At 38.6% G+C, this 13,143-nt stretch overlaps 1 protein-coding gene across 1 annotated transcript in view; it reads right to left on the minus strand.

Annotated features, from left to right (window-relative positions):
- The window catches only part of LOC145979600 (uncharacterized), a 279,253-nt gene that overhangs the window by 246,014 nt on the left and 20,096 nt on the right, over positions 1–13,143 (minus strand). Inside the window, exons 4-5 of the mRNA XM_083112566.1 lie at positions 5,469–5,597; positions 4,521–4,774 (exon numbers count right to left, since the gene is read on the minus strand). Of these exons, the coding sequence (XP_082968692.1) occupies positions 4,521–4,774; positions 5,469–5,597 (383 nt within the window). The remainder of the gene's footprint in view (positions 1–4,520; positions 4,775–5,468; positions 5,598–13,143) is intronic.

The following is a 13,143-nucleotide window of genomic DNA, read 5'->3' on the forward strand; positions in this document are numbered from 1 at the left end:
TTCGACTTCTGTAGAAAAAAAATATTATTAAACAGGTGGGGAGAGGGTTATGATGTTCTTTCAATTTTTAAGGAATGTTTGTGCATGGTTTGGAACTGATAAATCTAGTGATGCAAGATCGATATCTTCTTCTCTCACTAGGCATTTACACAACGCCTAAAATTACACAATTTTTCAAGGTGTAAAGCAACATAAATCATTTATCGTTTTAATAGAAAGAATATAAATGGCAAACTACAAGAGACATCACTTTATGAAATAAGAGCTTGCCATGAGGTTGATAATAATTCCAATATTAACGTTTACATCTGTGTATAGATTTAGAGGCAAGATTTAATAGCATAGCTATAGCCTAATATAAGCAAATAATCTAGTGATATCAATTCCATGCAAAACACTAGATTCAAATAATAGACTATACTTAGCGTTTATTTTATTTACATCTCATTTCATGGCTTCAACTTTATTAAAGTAATTTGGTATTCAGAAGTTTCAAAATTATTTGCAATTTGAATAAAAAATAAAATCATTTGTCGTCAAATTTGCAGTTAATAGTTCACAGACTTACATTAGTTTGCATTTTATAATTTAAAAAAAAGTGTTCTAGTGGAGATTCGAATTGGAGACCCTTTATGTGGTGGGCAAATATCATAGTCACTGGACCACACCATCTTTCTTGTGCAAGTGATTACATGTCCCTATCCAATGAAGCACTCACACTGATTAAGAAAAAAAGGAGCGAAATCACGACAACAGTGTTTGTTAAAATCTAGATCACGGAGTACATTGCAACGAAATGCCACTTCAAAAATCATTAATATAACCACTACTTTCTGAAGATACAAGATGTTTTCATTTTTTCGCATAGTATTTCAGATGCTTGCGGCTACAGACTGAATTCATTGTTTCACAACGAAATCTTCCTTAGTAGTAAAGAAAAAAAAAATCACCATTATTGACAAAACTACCACTTCAACGCCGTCCATACGCAGCAGTTTGAACATGACAGAGACCTTATATTTTCTGTTATTTACTTAAATACCTTTAATCATAACAAAATTATAAGGATTCCATGTTGTAATGAATAAAACATCCTTTTATATGAGAAAATTTCTTCCTTACTGAATCTATAGTAGCTGTATCAATATCCCAATGAATTTTGGTCTATCCTTTAGTATGGCTTTAGAACCCCCTTAATGACTGCAGAAAAGCTGATAACCTAAGTCTTCACTCAGTGGTGGTTTTCAAAACTGCATTATTCTCTTGTGTACCCATGGCATTTATGCTTACCCCTTTTCTTCATAGTGGATCCTGTGTCTTCAAAGTTCCTGATTTATGTCTTGATGGCATGAGCCAATGACACTTCATTGTTTTCATGAATCCTGTATTTCTTGAGGTATTCCCCCTGGGGCGACGTATCAATCATTGAAAATGTAAAATGCTTACACCTTACAGCAAAAGCACACTGTTATCAAATTACCCAAATGACTTGGTGGACCTTGTATTTGATGTTGCCTTCTAATTTTTTTTTTTAAAGTTACTCTTTACATATGCATTGATTGATTCATTTGATTCTTTTATTTCACTTTCCTGCTACTTCTGATTAATTCTAAAAATGCTCTAATATGCATACATATACACTTTGTGAAAATTGCAACACCATGGAGAAATCATGTGCATGAAATGAGATTTAATCTACATATTACATATAATGAGACACACAAATGATAGAAGTTTAAGACCAATACAGTAATATTAAAATAATAATAATAACCCGTGATACCCGTGATGAGGGGTAGGGTCTACGTACTGACTACCGGCCTGCAGAGCTGGCAGATCATCCAACTAGTTACAGGGTGAGGTGTGGTCTGCATGATGAAACCCCAGTCATTGTTGTAGGTTTCAGTGACCAGGTTACGCTACTCATTCATAGCTCCCCAATTTCCCCATCTCAGGAAATGTTGTTACGCTTCCTTCCTAGAGACTCGAATCTGCACATATCCCATAGCCAGAGCCCAAAGAATGACGCCTTAGATCACACAGCCATGGTGCTGGGCATACAACGACATTACATGCAAAATATCAGTGGATTGTGAAACCTCTAAAAGCTGCATAAAGAGCTGCTATATGCCTTGGCACCAGACGTGAAGTGTCCAGTCATCGGGAGATGTGGGGATGACAAAACAAAATAATAAAAATATTGCTTTTTAAATATTTTAGAGAAGTAAGTCAGAACATTTGCATATTTGAGCAGAAATTAGTCAAGTGACACCATAAAACAGCTAGAAATATGCATCAAAAGGAGATCCCAGTTCTACCCCCCGCCCATTGCCCAACCTTTCTGCCAAGTTTCCTGTTGAGTGCAATGGTTTCAGGCAGGTCAGGACATCGCAGCACGTATGTCAATCCAAGGTCCTTCAACCACTTTTCTCCTGCTCTTGAAGGTCTGGTCATAAGAGACCTTCTTTTCAGCCCGCTTGTTTACAAACATGGAAGGGTTTCTGTGACATCATCAAGATGACACTTCTCAGAATGTCCAGCACTGTAAAGCATGCAATGGTCTTGTTTTTAAGAGAAAAACACATATTGAAGAGCATCGCAATGCAACTTACACAGAATACATGAAAGTAATGGTGCATAGAAAAAAAATATAAGTAAGCAAAAGCATACATTTCCCCATGGTTACTGCTAGAAAGAACTGGAAAAAAAAAAGCATTTCTGCATCCATTGCGTTTCCTTCATAGTATTTCCCCTTTTAATTTTTTTGGATCCTGAAAAAATGTTATTGCTTTGCAAAACATGACATACTTGCTGTTGTATTGTGTTTACTGTGCATACAAATGACAAGACTGATCAAAATTTTTGTTCTTGAGACATACTTATTCACACAGAGCTTTTTTCCTAACATATCTTACTTTCACACCAGGGATGGCCATTCCTATGAATGTAGGAATTCCCTCCCCCCACCCGCCCCAGTTGAAAGATTGACCCTGACGTTTGGCAAATCTTGCGATGACTACGTAAAAATGTCACACTTTGCTGCTGCATGTCATTGAAGCAAACAGACTTTGGATGTATTTTGGTGTATTACCTGCTTGGCTGCTTGTATGGGAATCGACAGTTCATTGGTACTTGCTGCTGGAGGACTTTGACGGGCTAGTTGCTAAGTGAGCATATACCAGGCATGTGCGAAGAAGGCTTGAACCTTCCTGGCAACATATGGCCTGGCATTGTTCTGCTGAAATATAGCATCAGGAGTGTGCTGAAGGACACTGCCTCTACAACTTGCCTGATATAGCAGTTGCTGCTGAGAGTACCCTCAATTCGTACCAGTTCAGTTTGTGAATATACCCTATAGTACCTCACACCATCAAACATGGTATTGGCCTGTATGACTATGGACAATGCATGCAGGAAGCTAAAACTCACCATGATAAAAAGTAAAGTGCACCCCAGTGCTTTTGCACCATGCCATGAATGCATCTAGGAGGTGTGGAGTTAGGGCCCCACACTTTCTTGATCAAGCCGGAGGTGGGGTTGATATGATCAGCATCTTTACCCCCCAGAGTTTCCTCCATGTACCCACATTATACGATGCTGGGTGGGTGCTGGAGCCACTTGAACAGGTGGAAAAATTCCCAGTTCTTCCCCACCGGGGATCGAATCCAGGTATCTCACATGTTAGTAAGATGCTCTAATGACTAAGCTACCATGGTTCATAGTATTCACCATGATGTTGTGTAATATGTATACAGCCATCATTGTATTCCAAGTTATAGTGAGACTTGTCATAAAACATGTTGCCAATTCGCGTGCCATTATCTGTGTTCATGAGTCCTTGTAGCATGAGACATCAATGGTTCAGGGTCAAGGGAATCCACCGCATAGGAATGTGAGCAGCCAGTCTTCTGTGAAGCAGGCGCTGATTAATTGTGGAAGCAGATGCCATTAAACTGTAAAAGCAGACAATGCCTCACAAGTTGCAATGCTTCACCATTGTGCTAACACTTGTGATGAAGCTGTATGGTCTGTCAGAGTCATGTGGAAAACATGTCTGTCATCCTGTGGTGTTGTCAAATTTCATGGTCCACTGCCAGATGCATCGGGTTTTCTCTAGTCCACTGCTGTGGACAATGTTGTGGTACAAAAATCCACCTTCATGCAGGCTGATTATTCATCCCCCATTTATCATTAGTTTATATTGCGCCCTTTGATGTTGATGAGGCATAGTGACTCATGGAGGAACATTTATGGTTTGCTAACTACAGTATATCTGGCTCCTCAACAGTCCTCTGTTTATGCACCTAAAATGACAGTTAAGAGGGCACTGCTGGCCCCAGGCAAGTGCAATTGCTCTGCAATTCCAATTATTTGTATGTCTTACCTTGCTTTGGATTTCGTGTAAGTTTATTGTGTTTACCATCATTCCTTCATGATGTTGCAGATTTCATGAACAGTAGTGCGTGTGCATGTTAATAATATAAAAATAAGAAATTAATTTTATGATTATCTATAATTACCTGTGTGTGTGACCACAATTTTGTACATGCTCTCTTAAAAGAGCCATATATAATTGTCTCTCCTTCTTCACTCCAGGTACACTTATACAGAGTTGCCATTCTATTGTAGATATAAATGAAGTATATATCAGAATATATAATGTCAGTGTTTTGTCCAAGATAAACTCCGAAATGTCTTCCACTGAAAACAAAAGGACCTCCCTGGTATGGAATGGGATCTGTTTTGTTATTTTGTAATAAAATACTCTTTTTATCTGAAAGGCAATTTTTGTGCATCAATATATGTGATGAAATATTAATTGTAATTAGATACTATTATAAATTACATACCAAACTAAATTCAGTTAAAATGAAATACTACAAAGTGGTTTACTGAAAGTGTGTTCAATATGAAGAAGAAGGCCCAGCAATATTTTCACTACAACAAACAGTATAATTCAACATATTCAAACAAATACATTCATATTTTTCACAGACAATGCCTAACAAAAATTTATCTTTAATGATTCTCTTTGCAAAACTACAATGGAGTAATTGGATGTTCAACATTCACTTGCCGATCTCCTCTACTGTGTGTCTCCATAGGCTACTTCGTTCCTTCCTTCATATCTGACAGATCATGAGATAAAATAATTATAGCAGTAATCATGAATGTTACCATACTTCATAAAATCACCGTTCTATACTTTTCCTAATAGTACATAGTTGCTTTAAACATACACATGCCAAGTCTAACACTTGCATAACCTCAATCAATGCTTCTGATTCCATTAACCCAAACACATGCGATTCAAGTGTCTCAAGTAAAATAAAAATAAATGACTCTTTCTCCTGTAAGACATAGGCAGCTAGGTTAAGATGGGTATGTGTTTACATGATTGCCAGAATAGCCAATTACAACATAGTACCCTTCTTTGCAACCTATGACTAATTAGAAGTAAATATTACCTCTATACAAATTTGGTCCTGTGACAGATGTTTCTAAAAGGTGTTTAGTATCCCAATTATTGGTTTCCCATCCAATGCATCCATCACTTTCTGCTGTACATGTTATAGGTTTCTGTTCCATATCTGAAACTTAAAAAATAAAATTAAATGTGTTAATATTTATTCATATCAATGTCCATATGGAACACAAATCACATAAATATATTACCCTTTAATATATTATAATACTAAAATGGCATAGTGATAATGGCTTTGCCTTGTATTAAGGGGTCCTGGGGTCCCAGTGAAGGCACAGTGGTTAAGATCCCACATTAAAATGTAAGTCCAGTCTCGATTAGTGTATCTCAATAAAAAGTCAAAGTCAAATATTTTCTACATTTCTGAAAATATTCAAGTTCTTGTTTTCTACTTAGTTTCTGTCTTATGGCATTTTGTGATACCTAACTATGAGCATATTATGAACTAACAACATTTTGTGTTAAATATAGATTATATATAATTCATGGCTGTGATGTTTTGTGATCTTATAACATGAGTTCTCCATAGCAACACAATTTTATTAGCTTCTAAAAGGTCACCACACACACACACACTCATATATATATGACTACCAGTGGCGTGTCCAAGGGGGGGGGTTGAGGGGGGGGTATAACCCACCTTTCACCCAGTACTAAGAAAAAAAAGAATGTCAAATGTAGGAAAATATGACAAAATGAGGGCTGACTACCAAGACAAAGTATACATAATCCCTCCCTTTCAAAAATCCGGGCACACCACTGATGACTACACATCCTAGAGAAAGACTGCCAGGAGTGGCACCAGGGGGTGCAAAGGCATGCTTGTGCACCCCTTAATTTTCTTCCGCACCCCCCTTCAGCATCCCTTTTTCAAAACCAATATTCAACTGAAGACACTGTCTTACAATGTCATATCATGTCATGTCATCATATTTAATTCTGCACCCCCTCAACAGATGATTATTCCTAGTGCAGCCACTGAAGACTACTCATCTCAAGCATATCCATGATGAGATCGCATTCATAACCAGGATTATAGATTCTATGGATATCCAAGACTGGATATCCAAAACTGAATATTCATGACTGGATATACATACATCCATGGATATGACCTGGATAAGGAGACCATAATATTTTGACCCAAAAATGGGAAATCCCAATGAGATCAGCTTACCTCCTCTTTCCTCGAAATATCAGTTAGGCCTAATTGTAAAATTATTGTTATTATTGACGTGTTATTATTATTTATTAAAGGATGGATCAAGTAAATGATACATCATAAAAATAAATGAAATATGATATCCCGTTGCTAAAGGATATTAATTATTATAATCTCGGTATGATTTACATGGTGTTTCTCATCCTTTCTGATCAACCTTTGATGTTAGTTTTACACTGAATTGATTAATGCCAGAATTATTTATCAGAAGTACCAATCTTCTTGAGAGCATCTTTATTATTCGTCAATCATTCATAAATCTTCCTGAAAACCTTACCCCACTTATCAGACAGGCAACCTCAGAATTTTTTTTGAGTTTGTGTCAAGATGCAGAAACTAAATTCTTTTTGCAACTCCATAAAGGAACTGCATGCTTATTTGCTCTAGAAATAATGGCACACACTCACACAAAACATATTTTTAGCATGAAATGTCTCTCAAATTTAGACTTGGTTTTCAAGATAACTCCTACACTTTTATAAAACGGGACAAACAGTAGCTTTTTATTAATAAGGATGGGTCGACCGGGACATCCCTCTGAAATGGGACTGTCCCATTTGAAAAGTACGTATGGTCACCCTAGACATGGACATTGTGGGTATCCCATAGATATCCCTTGAAAATGTGTATTAAATGTTTTTTTTAATATTTACACTAATTTCATTTGTAGCATTATCCCTTGAAGAAAACTTATCACTATAAAACATGTACATCTCAAAATTCATTTAATATGATCAGGATATATGTCCTAGAGATTATAACTTGTGTAATAAAGTAACAAATGCACACACATTTTGAAACTTATTTTGTCATGAGTCAACTTAAGAAATCTTGTAGAATTAGCATTGTGATATTTATAAAAGTTCCAGAATAGGGATATCTCATTAAATTTTTGAATCATTGGGATAGTATAGATCATTCTCCCCTTCTAAGATATCATATTGCACCACAGAATGGAATTCCATATCACCCTCTCTTATGAACTTCAGATAATATGAAACCTTTTGCTTCAAGCAGGCCTCATCTAAAGGAAGCTATCAACTCAGGGCAAGCTCTGGCACCTAACAACCTGTTGGGCAAGATGAGTCAAGGCAATGAGATAATAAACCTTTTCCTGCTTCCTGAAAAATAGGCAATAGTTAGGCTGGAAAGTTCAATGAACTAACAGATCTGTACAGGCACGTATACAGGAATCCCTTACAGGATTGGGGGGCGGGGGGTGAACACCATTTTTTAAGGGGTATAGATAGAACCTCACAATTGTATGTTTAAGGCAGTGGTTGCAATTGGGTTCCAAAAGGGGGGGGGGTGCAAGAAGAGTTACTCTCTCTTGGTAGACAAGACTTAACATTTTGAGGCCATAGTGTGGAAGCAAAAAAATGGGGAGCAACTATCCACTAAGTAGTTCCACTGTTTAAGGCTGCCATTTTAATCAGAACCTGAAATCGGAACATTTGTCACCACTCGTCTCCTCTTAGGGTTCCATTACTGTACAGCTTTCAGTTCATAGAAACTTGGCTGAGGAACATCGAAATTGGGGACACAATGAATGGGGTTGAGAAGTGTTCTCCGATGAGGCACGGTTCAGCCTCCAGCCTTACAATAGACGTGTCTAATCTGGAGAGAATGTGGAACACACTATAACTCTGCTTTTGTGCAAGAAACATTCTAAAATGGAGGAGGTGGCCTGATGGTGTGGGCTGGAATCAAAATTGTGGGATGTACGGACCTTCACATGCACAAATTCTGACACGTCTCTACCTAGTTCTCAAGTGCACTGCGACAACACTGAATGTGCAAGAAAAGTTAATGTGCATTATTATCAACAACACGGTTATAGAACGTTCTCCGTCTTACCTTGATAAGTATTTCTCTCCTTAAATTATCGTCACATTATTCAGGAAGACAAAAACCTAATTTTATGTAGTGTAAAATGAAGAATTTCCTGTGGGTGGAGGGGGCAGCCCCCGTTTCCCACCTTGGATATGTGCTATTAACAATAACAGGATTATAGAACATTCTCCGTCTTGCCTTGATAAGTATTTCTCTCCTTAAATTATTGTCACATTATTCAGGAAGACAAAAACCTAATTTTATGTAGTGCAAAATGAAAAATTTCCTGGAGGAGCAGTCCCCTGATCCCCACCTTAGATGCATGCTATTAACAATAACAGGATTATAGAACATTCTCTGTCTTGCCTTGATAATTATTTATCTTCTTAAATTATCATCACATTATTCAAGAAGCCAAAAAGGTAATTTATTAATCTAGTGTAAACTGAAAAATTTCCTGGGGTTTTGGAGGGGGGGTGTTCGAGCCACCAGATCCCCCCCCCCTTGGATATGTGCTATTAACAATAACAGGGTTACAGAACATTCTCAGTCTTGTCTCGATAATTATTTATTTATTTATTTATTTATTTATTTATTCCTTGTTTTGGATGGCGAAGTTAAGGCACAAGCCTTTTCTTCCACTTAACCATCTCTACATTACATTTTATAAATTGATTTTTATAGCTAACTGTATGATAAATATATAAAAAACTAAATATTTAAGATACCAAGAAATGAAATCTATAAAAAACTAAGAACATTGAGATACCAAAAAAAAAAAAAAACACAAGAAAAAATAAAAGAGAAAGACGCAAAAAACATAAAAAATAAAGACAAAAATACATACACACTAAGTAAAAAAAAAAAATACACGTAAAACATAAACACACACGCAACGAACATAGTCAAATTACAGAAAAAGTCGGTGGGTGTTGGTCCTACCAGTTTCCACGAAGGTTTAATTTTATTTTATTTCCCTGTTTTCAGTTCTGGTAAGTTGACTCCAGAAGATGATTTGTTAATTTTGATTTGAATTGGAGAAGAGAAGAAGAGTTTCTTATGTCGTTGGGGAGGTCGTTCCACGCTCTGGTAGCAGTGACCGTTAAGGAATTTCCATAAAACGTTGTCTTGTGGGAGGGAATGGCCAGCAGAGAGTTGTCTCTCGAACGGGTGGCAAAGGTGTGTGCTGAACTTAGGGGTTGAAATCGAGAAAGTAGGTAGGACTGCTCTCGTGAGTTTACTATTTTGTAGAGCGCTGTAAGAGCGTGAAAGCGGCGGCGAGTGGAAAGGTCGAACCAGCCTAGGTCCTTGAAAGCCGGGGTCAGGTGGTCAAAAAATTTGATATTATAAATGTAGCGCACACATGCATTTTGTATTCGCTGTAGACGTCTTGCTAGTTCACCGTTGAGGTCAATATATGTCAAGTCACAGTAGTCTATATGAGACAGAACTAAGGACTCCACGAGTGTTTTTTTTACTTCTTGTGGTAAAATATTTTTAAGGCGGTACAGCGCGTGTAATGCTGCGTATGATTTTTTACATATGGCCTTCACATGGTCACTCCAAGTGAGGTTTTCGTCCACAACGACTCCCAGGTCTTTGACCGAAAGCGACAACGAAATGGGGTTTCCTTCGACAAGAATGTCAGGGATGGAGGACTTCTCTGTTGTGGAAATGAGCTGACGTGAGCCAATTAAAATACATTTCGTTTTCTCAGCATTTACTCGCAGACCGTTTGCCTGACCACTTGCAGACGTTCATAATATCATCGTTTAGGGCTTTGATGGCCATATTGATGCTTGTTTTAGGGAACGACAAATAACATTGGACGTCATCAGCGTACAGATGGTAATTAGTCGATTGAAAGTTTCCAGATATATCATTTACGTACATGGAGAACAGCAGCGGAGACAGGACGCTACCTTGGGGTACACCGCAATTCGTCGGCAGCCACGACGACTTATTGTCAGAAACGAATGTGCGTTGCTGTCTGGCTGCTAAATATGAGCGAGCCCAGTCAAGAGCGGGTTGGGAAAAGTTGAAATAAGATGACAATTTTGCCAGAAGGATATCGTGGTCTACGGTTTGGAAGGCTTTGCTGTAATCGAGGAGAACTAGCATTGTCAAATATCTCTTATCCATCGCCGACCTTACATCATCCACCACTTTAATGAGCGCTGTGTAGGTGCTGTGATGTGGGCGGAAACCGGACTGGAAGGGGTTTAACAATTTTTTCGATTGCACATAGTTAAAAATTTGCTCGTGAACGATGTTTTCAAATACTTTTGACAAAGTTGGGAGAATACTGATCGGTCGAAAATCTTCAGCTCTTACTGGGTTGGTGATTTTAGCCAGGGGGCGTATGTGAGCGAGTTTCCAAATGCTTGGGAATGTGCCAGTGTACAGGGATGTGTTGAAAATATCTGCAATTGCGGGTGAGATGTGGGTAGCGATATACTTTAACATGTTAATAGAAATTTCGTCTGCTCCGGTTGCATTGGATTTGATTTTATTAATTGTAGTTTGGACCTTTTCATGCGTTATAAGAGAGAAATCGAAACTATTGTTGTTGTTGCTTTTATGAACACTTATGGAGTCGATTGTACGTTTCTTAATTTCAGGATTTATACCTGATACGTTTTGGAAGTGGCCATTTAGTTCTTCTGTGGAGATGCCAACAATTTCATTACTATCATATTTTTTCCCAACGCCGAACATTTTAAGTTTATTCCACAGCGATTTCGGCTGCGATCTGTAGTTTAATAGTTGTCCCGCAAAGCAAAACTTTCTCCTTCGTATTTCCTGCGTGCACCGATTCCGAAGAATGCGGTATTCTTCGAAATAATCGTGTACTGATTCCAGGTTTGCTTTGAGTGTGGACTTATACCGCCTGTAAGCTGCATCCCTACGGGACATCAGCTGCAGAATCTCGGGGGTGATCCACGGGCTGGGAGGTCTCGAAACTCTTTTTCTTTCCACGGGCGCGTGCTTGTTGTAAATATGAAGGATGAGGGAGTTTAAGAGATTCACTTTTTCGTCAACTGTTTGAAAAGAGGACACGAGGTGCCATGGCATGTTTCCTGCTTCAATATTCAGGGCTCGAATATCAAGCCGTTTAAAATCTCTGAAGGAGATTACTTTTGGTTTATATTTATATGTTTTCAGAGAATAGGAAAGAAAAATAAGATCGTGCTTCGATATGCCTGGGACTGGAAATTGTCCGAAATTTAGAATTTTTAGTGGGTTGGTTGTTAATATATGGTCAAGAAGCGTTTCACTTTGATGAGAACGATGTGTGGCTTTTAACGAACAGGCTGATAGGTTGAGAGACGATATGGTGTCTTTGTAATTTCGTACTTCCGGTTTGGAGGTCAAGAGGTCGAAATTTACGTCACCAAGGATAATACAATTTTCGTATATCGGTAAAAAATTAGATATTTCTTTTTCGAAATTTTCAAAATCAGTTTTCGGGGGTCGATACACTCCGCTGAGGAGGATTTTTTGGTTGTTTACATTTAGCTCAAGGATCAAATATTCCGAACTACTCGAGTATTCTCCTTGCGAACGAGAGAGGATTTTAACGGGAATGTTTTCTTTTACATATATTGCACAGCCTCCGCCTCTTTTGTTTATCCTGTCGCAACGATAAAGCCTGTATCCCTGCATGCTGACCAGGTGATCTGGGATCGATGAAACAAGCCAGCTCTCCGACACTAGAATTGCATCAAAAGAAAGAGGGGCAAAAATAGTTAGGAATTCGTCGTAATGGGACATAAGACTCTGACAGTTGACGTGCGCTGCGTGGAATGCCCTTGGGTGTTTGGCTAGCTCCTCCTTCAGTACCGTTACAGCAGGGTGGGAATGGGGAAGAGAAAGCGAGGGAGGGTCGGCAGAGGGTTGGACGCTGGACTCGACTTCCATTTGGCATAGCTTCATAAAATAGGCCGTGGTTGGGCTTAGTGTTGCCATCTCTTTAAAATAGTTACAAAAACAACTAGGCTGGTCCGGGAGTGAAAATAAGATATGTTATTGGACTTACCAGTACTGAAACCAGGATTCTCTTGCTGCATGTATTGAAGTGGATGACCAAAATAAACTGCAGAACACCCGCATGTTACTTTTAACACTTGCACAGATTTGACATGAACGCACACACACTCGACATAAACACTTGAAATATGATTAAAATACACACACATACATAAACACATACACTTAAGTACGAAAACACAGAAGAACACACGGATGCAAACACAGTACATAAACTCAGAGATCCAGTACATTTGGTGGCGATTTATGAGATGTCTCTTTCGTTTCGCTTCCGTCGTTGCAGTTTGCTGCTTCACCTTAGCGCTGTAGGAGAGATTCGAACTCGCGAGCTGTGTTGATGCTTGTCCTGCCGTTGCTGCCCTGGATGATGATCCGGCCATCGGACGTCCAGCAGCTCCTCACCCCGAACGTCTCCTTGGCACGGCGGAGAAGTTGCTGCCTCGTTGCCGTCAGGGATTCTGTTATCAGGAGGCCGCTTCCTTTGAGTTTCCTCTTGGCTCTCCACACGTGCTCCCGAGTTTGGTATCTCAGGAACTTCACGATGATCGGACGG

Source organism: Lepisma saccharinum, chromosome 26 (genome assembly GCF_977018435.1).
Source record: "Lepisma saccharinum chromosome 26, izLepSacc3.1, whole genome shotgun sequence".
Taxonomy (NCBI): Eukaryota; Metazoa; Arthropoda; class Insecta; order Zygentoma; family Lepismatidae; genus Lepisma; species Lepisma saccharinum.